At 48.7% G+C, this 14,825-nt stretch overlaps 1 protein-coding gene across 2 annotated transcripts; it reads right to left on the reverse strand.

The window, feature by feature from the left end:
* Nucleotides 1-31: 31 nt before the first annotated feature.
* SNRNP48 (small nuclear ribonucleoprotein U11/U12 subunit 48) lies at nt 32-8,856 on the reverse strand. 2 transcript variants are annotated; one of them, XM_087760741.1, is made up of 9 exons: nt 8,604-8,856; nt 8,413-8,526; nt 8,143-8,203; nt 7,379-7,453; nt 4,775-4,963; nt 3,735-3,856; nt 3,176-3,291; nt 1,909-2,073; nt 32-317 (listed from the first exon to the last, which is right to left on the reverse strand). In XM_087760741.1, the coding sequence occupies exons 1-9, from the start codon at nt 8,718-8,720 to the stop codon at nt 278-280; spliced, it is 999 nt and encodes a 332-aa protein (XP_087616867.1). In that variant the 5' UTR covers nt 8,721-8,856; the 3' UTR covers nt 32-277. The 2 variants fall into 2 exon arrangements, with proteins under 2 accessions (XP_087616867.1, XP_087616875.1); XM_087760749.1 differs by lacking the exon at nt 4,775-4,963.
* Between the last annotated feature and the right edge of the window lie 5,969 nt (nt 8,857-14,825).

Genomic DNA, 14,825 nt, shown 5'->3' on the forward strand with positions numbered 1-14,825 from the left:
GTACAGCCTCGTCAGACTAAACTCAAATAGATGGGAGAGATCAATAGCATTTATTAATAGATGCATTAGCATCACACACGTAAACATTTTCTGATATATACTGGCTCCATCCTGACAAACCTTAACACTCTTTCATTTTTGTCTCCACGCACAGCTGTGATGCGGCACCAACATTATGTACACAGCATTACTGTCCCTGGCACAACAGCAGTAACAATAGTTCCTGTGCAAGTAATTTTTTGAACAGCTGACAAACAAAATAATCAGGGTCTGGTTTCTACTTTCTTCTTTTATGGCTGTGATATTTGTCTTCATCCCTGAAACAAAACAGAAACATTGTGTGTGCTGTTAGGCTCACGCTAACAGAATCTGAAGGGGAAAAAAAAAAAAAAAAAGACTTGGAAAATAGAAAGCTCTCATTAAATATAATCATGTCCTCTTCTAAGGAAAAAAGTAAACTACTTTATTAAGACAGCCTATTTCCCATGCTGTTTTGATCAAAGCCTTGTCCTGCGGTGCCATAGTGGCAATTAGTTTAGGATGCATGGCATCACTGCGTAAGGAAGCCAATTTTGAGACAGGCATGCATTCCCATCCATGCAGTTATCTACGGCATTTCTTCCCTACACAGTAGGGACAAGCACCCCTTTCTTCTGCACAACAGCCTGAGTCTCTGCTCAAACATAGGCCCCGCACACCTGTGGGCTTGCAGATGCAAATGTGCCCTCGCTGATGGTATTAGAAGGCGTGGCCGAGATTTGTTTCCTTTTGCCTAAAAATATGTCCAGAACTACAGAAGAGCAACAGCATTGTTTTGAAGTATGGAAAAGCTAGTCAAGTGATTGTACGTATATACATATGGCTGAACATGAGCCAGCAGTGTGCTCAGGTGGCCAAGAGGGCCAATGGCTTCCTGGCTTCTATCAGGAATAGTGTGGCCAGCAGGACCAGGGAGGTGATAGTGCCCCTGTACTCAGCACTGGTGAGGCCGCACCTCGAGTACTGTGTTCAGTTTTGGGCCCCTCACTACAAGAAGGACATCGAGGTGCTGGAGCGTGTCCAGAGGAGGGCAATGAAGCTGGTGAAGGGCCTAGAGCACAAGTCTTAGGAGGAGCGGCTGAAGGAGCTGGGGTTGTTTAGCCTGGAGAAGAGGAGGCTGAGGGGAGACCTTATTGCTCTCTACAACTACCCGAAAGGAGGTTGTAGTGAGGTGGGGGTCGGCCTCTTCTGCCAAGTAACAAGCGAGAGGAAACGGCCTCAGGTTGCACCAGGGGAGGTTTAGATTGGATATTAGGAAAAATTTCTTCACTGAAAGGGCAGTCAGGCACTGGAACAGGCTGCCCAGGGAAGTGGTTGAGTCCCCAACCCTGGAGGTATTTAAAAGATGCGCGGATGTGGCACCTAGGGACATGGCTGAGTGGTGGACTTGGCAGTGTTAGGTTAATGGTTTGACTCGATGATCTTAAAGGTCTTTTCCAACCTAAATGATTCCATGATACTGGTGAAAAAAAATAATCCTATTTATTAAATCCCAGTTGCAAACTAGAGCAGAAATCGGCATTAGATGCGACAAGCACACTTAATTGGTTAAATGGACAGTATGTCCCCCTATGCATATGTTGATCAAGAAGTAAAATAGCCTGTGGCAGTACTGTGCTAATCCTCTAGCAGGCTGTTGAAAGGGTCACCTTTCAGATGTGAGTAAATTCTGAAGTCTGGATCACAGTTTATGATCTCACAGCAAGTTCTCTTTAGTATTAGTAGCCTCATGCCACCGGCTATTTATACTGTATATGAGATTAGCCTAGCTTTTTAACGGGACTAGATATTCTCTGCACTAAATCTCATAGCCATGGCTAGGGCTGCCTGATTCAGAAGCAGGAGTCAGCTGACACTATTTATGCTCACCTCTCTCTTTTTCTCCGAGAATCTCTGTCTTTGCCTCTTTCGCGACTCCTTTTTCGTTTACTGGGACTCCTGCTGGTCTCTCTCCTATGTCTGCTGTGTTCAGTGTCCTTGTAGCTTCCTCCAGACTGCCGTGACTCCACTGAAGCTGACCGCCTGTCTTCCTTTCTGAAAAAAAGGTTATTGATTTTATTCAATAAAGATAGTTTCACAGTCACTATTGTTTTCAGTACCAGTTTTGTAATATAATGACCTAGTAATGGTATAACACAGAGGATATATCTTTTATTAAGCCTCTCTGTCTCCCCAAGAAATACCATACCTCCCAAAACAGGCCCAAAGTCCATGCTCTTATATGTGCACATCTCAGCACACTACTTAATCCAGCTAGTTGTTACAAACGCTGCCCCTCAGTCTTATCACCTCTGCTCGTGAAACAGGAGACGGTAGAAGGGGTTCACTCTTGTTTCGCTTTCAATCCCTAACTCTTCAACCACCTGCCTTAAGCCGATACCTACAGTGGGAGAACCCAGCCAGCCTGATCTCCTGTACGGCCTTTTCATTCACCTTCATTTTAATGCTGAAAACAAACACCTCGAGTGTCACCTTTTAGTTTGTTTCAACAACATTTTCATCTCAAAGATCTCCTGAAGAAGCACAAATAGACTATCACCAGGTCATGATGCCATTTTTATTTCAGCAACAAATGTTTGGAAGAGTGTGCAGTGTTGCTTGACACAGGAAGAAATACGTGTACGTAAAACACACTCCCAGTTAGCACAGCAGCACTCACGGTGATAAGAACTGTAAAGCGTCCACGTGCTTAGTAAGTTATGAAAACCTTTTCTCTGAGGTATTTTGTATTATAATATATCTACCATAGCATGTCCTGTCATGGGGTAGGGAAGGGAAAGAAATTGCGCATTTGTATTTTCAAGTGCCATTCTGTCCGCAGCTATCACATATATATATGCGCGTCTGGACACAGAGGGAGCAATATTCATTCCCCAGCTCCACTAGAAACTACCTGTTCACCTGGATCACTTGCAGCTTACCTCCTTACCCCTGAAAGAAAGTTAATAACTCATTTTTCCCCCATCCTTCATGCAGACAGAGCTTCTCAAGCAAGAGCTTAACAGAACTAGTATAAAATAAAGTGTGTGTATGTCTCAGCCAAGGTTGGTATGGGCTATTGGAAAGAGGTGATAGGATAAAGTTACAGGCTACCAGGCTGCTGACATCCCTGAGGAATTTGCCCACAGTGACATACCTTCCTGAAGATTTTGACTTCCCTCCTTCACATGTCTCTGCATTATCCAGCCTGTTCTCCTCCTGCCAGTGATTGCTGAGTTCTTCCATATGCACACCAATCACATCCCGAATCACCTGGAGATTAAGACATATTAAAAACAAACAACAAAAAAAGCAGTATGTCCTGGTAGTGGCCTGAACTAGCAACTAGACAGCACAAGGTATACATCTCAACAACAAAATTCCCCCCAAACCTCGACATCAGATGTTTTGATGGAAAGTCTTATCTGCAGAAACAGGCATTTCAGCATAAATTTAATAGCATCATTTTACAACAGACAGTAAACTATATCTTATTGGTATTTTCACATTCAAAATTTAAAAATCAGAAATGCTCCTGTTATTTTTAATTTGCTGCAACAAACCAAAACAAAAAAAAAAGATTCCTCTATAGTTTGCAACTCTAATAAGGCAGTGGAAAAAGAGACATTTTCCTTGTCTAAAAGGGTATACCATTGCTAATGCTGATATGAGTACTTCTGTGCAAAAAACTCATAGCTGTCTCTTCAGATACTCACCTCAGTGTAAGACTTCTTTGTTATATGAACATTCTTAGCCCTGTACGACTGCCGCCGCCTTTTGTAGTCTCGCATTTCAGCCAGAATTTCAAGATGGGACTTTGGACCTTTCTGACTATCATCTAATGAAAAATTGGAAGTAAAACAAATAGTCATTAGCAGGACATTAGCACCTGCAGGTATGCAAGTCTGGTACTTTAGTAAGAAGTCTGACGCATAAAACATCTTGTGTTCTTTCCGAAGTTTCTCCAGTCTTTAGTAATTATGATGAATTGAGCACAACCTTCCTCTCCAGCCTTGTTGCTAGCTGTTTACAAAAGACTAAAAAGCCACCAAGCCAATGTTGTTATGTGATCTCAGTCTCCCGACAGTGATCCAAATCAATATACGGGCTTGTGATTTGGTCAAACACCTGCAACATACAGGCCTTGTTTTCAAAGCCAGTATTACAATAAGGCACAGAGATTGAGAAAGCCAGATTATGTAAAACATTTGCCTGTGTAGACGGCAAACGCTGTCTCCTACCCCCTAGGCATAGCAGGGCCCAGAGGATAACACAGATGCTTATGTTGCACTTGGTATAGTTACAAACCGGCATGACTCAACAGGGATACACCCATTTGTATATTGCTCAAGAGCTCCATCGGGCGACTGCCAACCTTTCTTGTTCGGCTTTTGCTCTCAAGTGATCTTTAATCTCATCATCTCTTACAGCGAATACTGCTCCAAGCTGCGCAGTGAGTTGGCAACATTAAGCAACCTGAAGTCAGTTGCAGGAAAAACAAAAGATCCATCCACTCGGGTACCCACAATACGTGTGCCAAGAGCAGAGCACCAAGGCTTTCTCAGAAGGAAAACAACATAAAGGATAGCAAACTAGTGTTTTCTGATGCCAGGTTTTCATTGTGGCTTTTAAGAACAGTATGCTTTTCACAATAAAAATACCATAAGAAATTCTGTTTGGCTTTCAACAAAACTCATCTAACTACACAAAGTTGAAGTTCTGAGCCATAAATTCAATAGTAGACTGTTCTTCAAACCTTGGGTGATTTTCGCTGCTAAATCCACAAAGAGGTCACTGTCATTTTCCACAATTTGGGATCTAGACCTCTGTTTCTTTGTTTCCTCAACAACATAATCATAAAGAGCAAGGCGATCAGCTTGAGTCAGGTCACAGGTGAAACGCTTGTGATTTTGAGGAACTTCTACGGGCAGTAATGAGTAAGATCCTGGAAGTTGAACAGCTGTTATTAGTAAAATAGCATAATTATACAAGGAAACACTGACAAACTCAACAAACAAACAATGCAGTAAATACTCATGCTGTTTTCATCCTTCCCCTACAGATCTGTAAGAAGTTTCATCCTTCTTAATTTGAAAGGATAAAAATTGCTAAAAAAAAAAAAAAGGCCCAAATCCCTTCCCAGCCCCACGCAGGTGGTGTCACCTCTCTTGACTGCTTACACTGTAAGTTACAGGTTCTCATATGCTTCGAAGGGAACGCACCAGATTAGATCAAAAGGACACGCTGTATCGTCCCATCAATTTCAGCTCTTGGCTTACAAGCGAAAGCAAGAGAGAGGAGGCTGCAGCTCTAACTTGTGGGTTTGTCTTCACTCCTAACATTTTCTGTAAAGTACTAGCTGCAAAATACCCGTTGTTCTGCCAACAAAAACGAAAGCTTCTAGGAGACCAGATAACTGGCACTGTGCAAATCAGTTTCACTCACGCTGTCACTTTCTCTACGGAGCTTTTATAACAGACTGCCACAGGCTTTCATAGCTACAAGGGCTACAAAGACACTTGCAAGATGCTCCAGATTAGTTCAGATAACTAGCTTTAAAGTTACGGAAACACACGGCCTGCACAGTCTTCTTTCCCTGAGTGATCAGCCCAGTACTCACTCTTCCCATTCCCCAGTTAAAACACACACCCTCCAAACAAACAATAAATCCATTCTCAATCCATTGCGACAGCAGCAAAGCCGCTTCCCCAAAGACACAGGATGCAGTACGCTAGGATATTGCCTGCAGAAAAGCATTTTACTCGAGACCATTCAAATTCCCAGCAACCATTGACCTGACCGCCATAATCCTGCTCCCCACAACGCAGCCTCCTCCCTGCAAGGCACAATCCCACACAGACGTACGCCTCCAGGCAGACAGAAGAGCCCACAGGTAAGACAGGGTGTATGCCACCGGAGTCTTCCCAACAGCAAGGCTACAGCTCCTCTAGATCATTCAGCACTTAACAGAAGCCGAGCAATCTTTCACATCCTGCTTTCACTAAAGACACCAAACAAGAGGGAGTGGAGCCGCAGTAACTCTGCAACAACAAACCTAAAATACAGTATTTCCTTATTATTATACTTGGAGCCTAAACCAGAATTTTTCTAATCCGAACTAACAGATTTAAACACGAACACTAAAATTTTATTTTTAGAATGCACTGTTCTCACAGGGTCATGGAAGCCCATAAAAGTGCCCTAATAGTTACGTGCTTGTGATCTCACAAGAATTTCATGCCTTGTGATTAAGACCAGCTTTTCTGTCCTATTATCTAGCTATTCTAATAGTCTAAATATTGTTAGAACTTTTTTAAAAAACAAAGAAAGAAAATTACTTCCTTTGATACAGTTAGTCAAAAGGAAATTTACAATGAAAAATGCTTTCCATCTGTTTCTGTTGCCAAAGACTTCAAATCAAACAAACAATTCCAAGTCTGTAAATCTTACAATAGGCCAAGATGCCACGATGAAAACCACCCCGATACAGTTTTAGCGTTATTTTCAGAGAAATGCAGCTTGCAGTGAAAATTGGACAGCAAACACTGGCATCTAGTGGCTCACTGATGTATCTTTGTGATGCACCACTTGATAAAGGGTTTTATCTGTTTCTTCTCTACTTGGATGTGCTTGTGTCACAAATTAATGAGTTACCACTTCCCTCCAGAGAAAATTTACCCGACGTGCTCCAAACACAGTGCCCATCGCATCAAAGCTCCTTCCCAAGCAACTCCATTTAAGTTAACTCCAGTTAAGGCTCCATTTGCTATGCCGCAGAAACAAAGACAACAGGAAAACTATGCCTGAGCAAGTGCTGCTGTATTTGACTGTCAGGAAAGTAGAACAAATGCACTTTTCCTTCTGCACATATAGGTTTACCAAACTAAAGGACTACAGACAGTAAACGCTGTATCTCTCAGGTGCTGCAGGAATTTCCGAACCAGTTCTACAGTGGGTTCTATAGGCCACCCTACCTTTCTACTCTGTCTTGGGCTGAACTCTCAAAGAGAGTCTTAACCTGGTCCCCAGACTGGTCACAAAACCCACTGGAAAATGAAACATAAAGGAACTAATGAGGAGTAGTGCTTTAAGAAACTCCTGAATTTTGCAGTGTTGGTTTTCCAGTCCTGAAGAGAACTAGAGGTATGAGCACAACAGACTCAAATTCTCTTATCTAGTTGCCCCGAGCAGAGAAAGTAGTTATGGTCCAAAATATACAAGGGAAGGAATATTAAAAATAAATCAAAAAAAGTCCTCACAGCAGTTCACAATTAGAATGAAGGAAGCTGCAAGGGGGGACACAAGAGCAGCTCTCACATAAGAGCTGATAAAGTTGTCTCAGTATCAGCTTGCTACTTACCTTCACTGTAGCCTGTACCTTCTTTCGCACTTTGAGCTCTAGCTTGCTTAACAATGTGCAACTGTAGTTCTTTATCTGCAGACAGAGAAGACAAACATATCACAGAACTTTTAGTTGAGTGACTGAGTACATGGTAGGGTTAGTCTTTATTCCCCAACCTCTATCATGAAACTTATTTTACAGAACATTGGACTTTTATTTATGCATAAGGGAGAGTCCGATCTAAGAAGATCATTTTAATCTATTCCGTATTTGAACTGGGGAGGGGGAGAGAGAGAGAGGGGGAAGAAGAAAGATTTCCAGGTTACAAGGATATGGAAAAAGAAATGTATGTATACTGCAGTTCTCTTTGTACCATTACTATATCCCCAAACTCTAGGGCCAGTTTTTCCACCTTCTAAGCGTATGTTTTAATACACTTTCAGCATTTGATGCAAGGTGAACATTGGAAAAACCTGGAAAATAACTTAAGAGGGGAAAAAGGACCCTCCTTGGATTTTAAAATGAAAACGGCCAAGTGACCTACAGAACAGATGCATAATAATGGCAAATTAAGGCAAAGCACAAAGGTGAGAAAATAAACCTCCTGATGGAAACACTTAGTTTTTCTAAGAGGACTTGGAAAGTTTATAGCTGGCAAGGCAGCGGGGTGGGCTACCGCAAGGACCGGGACTCTGCCCCCCCGGGGTCTCCCCTCAGCCCCAGCTGCCCCCCACCCCGGGGGCGCGGAGGGCCCCGTCAGGCAAAGCCCCGCTGCCGCTCACCCATGGCGACGCTGGGAACCTTCAGGTTTTCGTAGAAAAATCTGGAGTCGTACATCTCAGCCTGCGGGACCAAGAGGCTCGGTCAAGGCCCCGGGGCCGCCCCCAGCGACACCGGCTGCGGGCTCGGCCGCCCAGTCGCCCCCGGCCAGCGGGGACCCCCCGCCCGCGCCCTCAGGCCGCCGCCGCTCGCCCGGCCCCAGGCCAGAAGCGCCGGTCCCGCGTCCCCCGCCCCAGCCGGGGAACCCGCCCGGGGCCGGCCCGGGCGCCCACCTCCTCCTCGGCGGAGTAGCCCATCTTGCGGAGCCGGCAGGACGCGGCGTGCCTCTCCAGCGACGCCCGGGGGACGCGGTGATGGACGTCGTAGGGGCACGGCACCCGCTCCACCTGCCGGCGGGACACGGGTCAGCGCGCGCCGACACCCCCGCCGCCCCACTCCGTCCCCCCCGCCGGAGCCGCCTTACCGGATCCCCCAGCCACACCGCGCAGGGAGCCGCCATCGCGGGGCGGCAGCCGAGGCCCCGTGACGGCGGGGCGGGGCCGGCGCCATCTTTACTGAGGGCGCTCCCGCCGCAGAGCATGGTGGGGCCGCGGCGCCATCCTGCCCGGCGGCCGGTTCCTTCCCGCCTTCCGAGCGCCGGGAGCGGCCGCAGCAGCCGCGGCGCGGCGGGAGAGCCGAGGAAGAGCTGGGGTGGGGTGGGGTGGGGAGGCGGCCCGGGGTGCGGTGCCCGCCCGCCGTCACCTGCTGGCAGGGGGCCGTCGGACAGCCGCGGCGGCCCGCAGCGCGGCGAGCGGGCGCCGTCTACCGGCGGGAGGGGGCAGCGACGGCGGCGGCGCGGGGGGGCGGTGGGTGCGAGGAAGCGGCCGCCGCGGAGGGGGGAGCCCGCAGGAAGCGGAGCGCCCCAAACCGTGCTGCGGGGACCGCTGCCGGTCTCTCAAAGGGCTGAGGCCCGGCGGGCGCCAGCAGCAGCGGTTGTCCAGCGCCGGCGGAGGGGGCTGCTCAGCCGGGGGGCCCGGGCCCGGGCCGGCAGCCTGAGGAAACGCGCCCCCGGGGCAGCGGCGGGTGGGCCCGGGCCCGCTCTGGGGTGCGCCCCGCGCCTCGCGGGCCCTTTGGGGAAGAGGAGTCTGGCAGCAGCGGTTTTCCGTGAGGGCACTGGTGCCTTGCCGCGCCTTTTGGGGCTTTTTGCCATGGAGGAGCAAAGCAGACGCGGAGGGCGGCCTGCTTTTTCTTCCCTAGGCCCAGGCGTGACCTGCTCACCAGCTTTAGCGAGGGCCGGTTTCTTTTCTGAGGGGAGCTGGTGCCTGCCTGGGCGCTTCGCAGCGGGAGCCAGCCCCTGAAAGCGCCTGCCCGTTAGCGACGGGGCAGGAGGAGCCTCCGGCTCCTCGGCGCCACTGGGCCCCCGATGCCCGTTTCCCTCTCGCCAGGCGAGGAGCGCGGCGCGGGACGGCAGCCCCGCCGGCAGCCTCACGCCATGTCCCGCGTGAGGGGGTCGGCCAGGAGCGCGCTACGTGGCGCGGGGCCAGGATGCCTGTTCCTCCCCGGCGCCGCTCCCGGGCACGTGCGGTGCAGGGGTCGGCGTGGGAGGCAGCTGCGTGGCGGCAGCGTACCCCCGAGAGTCCTGATCGCCGCCTGGCCAAAATCACGAGAGCCTTCCCCTAGAGGCTGAGGGAGCGACAGGGCTCAGTAAGACTGTAACGCAGGATGAGGAAAGAAGGCCTATCCTAAGGAATGTATTTCACGTGATTGACGTTTGTTGTTGCCTATTTTTGTCATCTATAAGAAAAGCACACATGACTGGAAGGAAGAGTGGGTTTAACAAGGTGGGGGGGCTGGGGGGAGGCAGCCTGACAGATGTAGCTGCCAGAATGACTCTCGTACATCTGCTTTTGTTAGCAGATTACAGCCCTTTCTCTCCTGCACAGTGAATTTGAGACTCGGCTGGGATTTTAGCCCTTTGAGAGATTTGCTGTCCTAGCTATGATTGCCTGAGGATCTTTGACTTCGTGTGACGCGGAATACTTACAGTTGAAGACTTCCCAGCTGCCCTTGCAATTTCGTCTGTGCTGTACTAGAGTACGCTTGCTAACCTTAGCACATTTTATCAAAAGAGTAATAAGAGCAGCTGGGCAAAACTGTTCTGACCATCTCCACTGGAAAATACTGTTTCTTCAAAATTACGAAAGTCAAGTTTGACAAAGTATCCAAGCAGATTTTTTTTAAGAGCAAAGATTAAACAACATTTTGATTTTTTTAACTTATAAATTAAATTGATAGTTAAAAAATCAAGATCAGAACAGATGCTTTGCTCTATTAAACAACAACATTTTGAATGAGTCAAAATGATCTTAGGGGTTTCTTTTCCCCTAAAAATACCAGTTCCTGGGATCATGAAACAATGAAAAAAATAGTCTCTTTTCTTTTTTTCCTGGCCTGTATGCGTTTGGGGAAATGCCTGAGAAACAAACCACTGGGATGCGTGTTTTCCTTTCTAGAGCTGTGGGAGATGCCCTGTGATACAGCACACGAGTTAGGAGGCAGCATGTGCGAGGAAGGCTGGTCGTGCCAGGTGACGTGACAGCTCACCCGCACCGGGCAGCAGAGGCGTGCCTTGAGGAATCACAGTGCGGCTGCCACGTGGAGAGCGAGTGCTCGGCTGGTAGTGTCTAGGTCACTGTCTGGGCCCCAGAGGGACAGACCTACCCACAGTCCTTGGGCTCTGGAGAGGAGCAGAAACCCTCGTCAGGGTCTTGAAACCTGAGGGATGCATTAGCGCAGACCACAGGGGGGCCTGGAACAACACAGGGCTAAGATGAAGCCTCTGAAGGAGGTTTACAAGAAAATCAAAGGCAACAGGTGAACCAAGGCCTTTTAGTACAGCAAGGTACCATGAAGCAGGAGTAAGATCCTTCTGCCAGCCACTGTGCGCTATGTATTCTGGCTGCAGCCTCTCCAGGAGCAAACTGATGCTCCCATCAGTCAGCTTACAGAAGTTCACAGCACCACTTTTCCTTCCAGGCAACGGCACGTTTACATTGGTTTCTCATCAAAGAAGGGGTGGGATCGCCACAGACTTTCAGTTACATCATCCTTCCCAGCTGGTCCTCTCCAGTTTGCGGCATACCCTCTTCTCCTGCACCCTAGCACCGTGCTGGCTGCAAGCCAGCAGCGTTGGGACTTTGTCATCAAACAACATGGTTAATAACGTACCATCAAGTTTAACACATCTTGGTCTCCGTGGTTCCTCCTGAGAAGGAGAGAGGAAGCTCCACAGCTGTGTTTCCCCAGGCAGGACTGCCGCCTGGTTGCAGCTTCCCAGAACGGGAGTACCTGAGTATGGCCCATCCCTTTGCAGAGCGGCGATGCTGGGTATGCTGGTAGTGTGATAAAGCCTTTTCTAGAGGCTCTTTCTGGGCAATATTGATCTCCAGAGAAAGTCTCTGTAGGAACCAGCCCTAAATATCCTCACCATGCAGCTGAACAATCCTAAACTGCAGGGTAAGCAGGAGGCCCAACAGGGAAATAGCATATGCGTTATGCCAATATAAAGACCATACAGCGCTCCTGGAGAACTCCTTAAACTTACCACCTTGTGTCCTCCTCCAGACTGAATTTATACTGCTGGATAATCCAGCTCTGGGCACATCGGGGACCACCTGGCTTGGGACCACACCCTGAGGCAGGAACCTTAATCCAGTTCAGTGATGCCAACCCAACAAAGCCACTCGGTACCCCCAGAGCCAAGCACCGGGCTGAAACCATGCTGAACTCACACTGCTCGTACGGTCCAAACCTTTCTGAGGGGTATCCGCCAGGAGCGGGAGGCTCATCCTCAGCAACAAAACCCTTCCCGCACAGATCACACGGCGAGGAGTATCCCTCACCCACAGCTTGTATTTGTTTTTTCCTTCACCAATAACAAAACCTTGCGGGCTTTCTGCAGCCATTTATTTATTTAGAGGTATATTGACTCCTTGAATAAAATGAATTTCTCTCTAACATGGAAGAGAAGACCGTTTTCGTATTTAGCATTCCTTCTATTCCTTAGATACAAAGTATTACTAAGAGTTGTATTGTGTTCACAGTTCCTCCTTGAAATGAAGGAAAAAAAATGTGAAAGGTCAAATTATTCATTCTTTTAAACATGCTTCTGGTAAAGATAAATAAAATAAGCTTTATAACAGCTTTCTCAGGTCTTACCATGTTTGGCATGCACATTTCTGGATGGAGAAAGGGCCAGGGAGCAGGGGAAAGCAAGCTGAAGGACGAAAAGAAACTTCTTGGGACTACGCAAAAACCAAACGGGAAGCAGCCTGGTTTATGGCCCCAGACAGCCCATGCAGGCCTGGCAGGCAGAAAACACAGCTTTCGATCTGCAACTGTGATTGATAGATTTTTTTTCGGGGCTCCACCCCAACATATTTGGCAAAGTTGCAACCAAGTTCTCAGCATCCAGCCTAGCAAAGGGCATGGAGTAAGCAGCCAGCGCCTGGCAGAGCCCAAACTGTCCTGCAGCGGGGGATTGCTCCCCCAGGGGATACGCCATGGAGAAACTGCCGCATCCCTCGCGGGGCTTAAACCACGGCTGCTTCGGCAACACTCGCCCGTTGGACTGCAGAAACGGGGGACGTCGAATAGGGAGGCGGGGGGTCCCAGCGCCCCGGTGGTGAGATCGGCCATACCCACCTCAGAGCAGCTGCGCTAGCTTGCCTTTGCAGGGATAGCACCTCTTCCCCCTTGCCCCCGGAGCCCAGGTGTCAAACTCATGTTCTCCAGGGAAGGAGATGTGGTATCCAGGCTGATAGCGCGGGCGTCACTCAGCAAAAGCTACTGAACTAGAGAGAGATTTTGTAAAGATGAAGCACACAGACACTTGAATTTCAATTTTCTTGTCACCGCTGCTATCTTAGACTTCAGCTAAGATGGCACGCTCAAAATCTGTAACACAGATTCAGCTGAATCAGCTTTGTTATCTGCAGGGACATGAGGTGAACTTCTCTAGCGCACGTGAATCAATTTATAGAAATATTCTTCATGGCATAGGCAGATTTTTCAAAAATTCCCTTCACCAGACCCCTGACCAGAGTTTAATTTCCATCGTTTGCTCTCTGAGTTCTAGTTTTGTTGCCCTTCCAGCTCGTCCCAAAGCACTGCTGTGGAGCAGTACAGGTGCTGATGGCAACCGGAGAGGTCAGAGGTCTGCCTCACTGGTTCCTCTGCTTGGGGGCTGGAGCTGATTGATTCCTTCAGCTGTGTACCACTCAGAGCCTGCTGCAGGTCCTTGGCTCCCGGATCTTCATGCTTATTCTTTCATAGCTTAGTCCGGTTCACAACTACAGCCTAAGGTTTATTTTACAAACTGCAGTACACTGGACACTTCCAAATTGATTTACAGGCGGCAACTCTAGCATCTGTTAATGCCTTATTGATTCCTCTTCCTGTATCTCCATGTGATCTCTCATGGATTCATTGGATTTAGATCAGTTTAGCAGGTTCCGATCATCCTTATCTTTAAAGATAAAGCAATTGAAAGCTTGGTGTTGCCCCCATGTGCCAGATTCGTATGGAAGCTACGTAACCCTCTGTGCTTAAACATAGTGACAAGACGTATCGCTGCAGGAATATGACAGAAAACATTCTCACTTGACAGAGCTGGGAATCCACCATTAAACAGGCAGAAGTAAATCCAATGTCCTCTTGCACACAGAAGTTGTAAATGTGTGTGTTTTTCAGCTTGCATGGGTTTTTCCGTTTAAGCCCTAGCACCTTCACAGTTGCCACACTGCGATCCTTGATCCTTTGCCTGCTCCCTCTGCCCTTTCTTTGCTCTGAGCTTTCCGCCAGGGCAATGCCCGCTGCCTCTCAGGGCCGAGGTTCCTCACCTGCCTTTTCCTCCTGAGCTGTTAATCGCCTGGCGGGCACGGTCTGGCGTCTGCTTTCAGCACATTCATTTATTTAACACCCGTTATGATTAAGCATAAGCCCTGCGAAAAGGAAAGCCTCTTCCACACTTATTGTCACAAATACTGCCGAGGTGGAAACCAACTAAGCCAAAAGGTGACCGAGACTCAGTAACTGTGGAAACTGGCAACTTCTGGCCAGTGACTCAGCCCCTGCTTGTGCTTAGCTGTGCCAGTGCCCTGCGTGCCTTAGGCGTGGAGACCCTTCCAGCACGGGCTGCTCGTGCTCTTTGCCAGGAAGGACAGAGGAGCCTGTGGTTTTCTTTTCAAAGCACGCTATTGATGTACAATTGATGTCTGCTTGAAATGAAGAGATAACAATTTACTCATCCGCTTGCTGTTTCCATGTGTCAGTCTTCCTGGGGAGGCTTTACAGCTCTGTGCTTGACGTGAGGCTGCCTAACGTGTCCCAGCCAGGAGCTCGGGCGCTGCCTTAGCTGCTGAGCAGCATTGTCTTCCCTAGAGGTAGCTCCTCACTAGTGACCGTGAGCTGAGCAAGAGAGCCCATGCTGCGCAGTCCCCCGTGTCATGCTGCAAGCTGCTGCACTCTGCTGACTGGGGCTACAAAGCCACCGCCAAGGTCAGCCAACGAAGAGGCAGCCTGATGTATTGGGTTTGTGTGGCAAGGTTTTGGTAGCAGGGGCGCTACAGGGGTGGCTTCTGTGAGAAGCTGCTAGAAGCTTCCCCCATGTCCGATAGAGATGGACCCGCTGCTGGCCAAGGCTGAG

The sequence above is a fragment of the Nipponia nippon genome, unplaced genomic scaffold (genome assembly GCF_047370975.1).
Source record: "Nipponia nippon isolate SJK-2023a ecotype South Korea unplaced genomic scaffold, ASM4737097v1 scaffold_1, whole genome shotgun sequence".
Classification (NCBI taxonomy): domain Eukaryota; kingdom Metazoa; phylum Chordata; class Aves; order Pelecaniformes; family Threskiornithidae; genus Nipponia; species Nipponia nippon.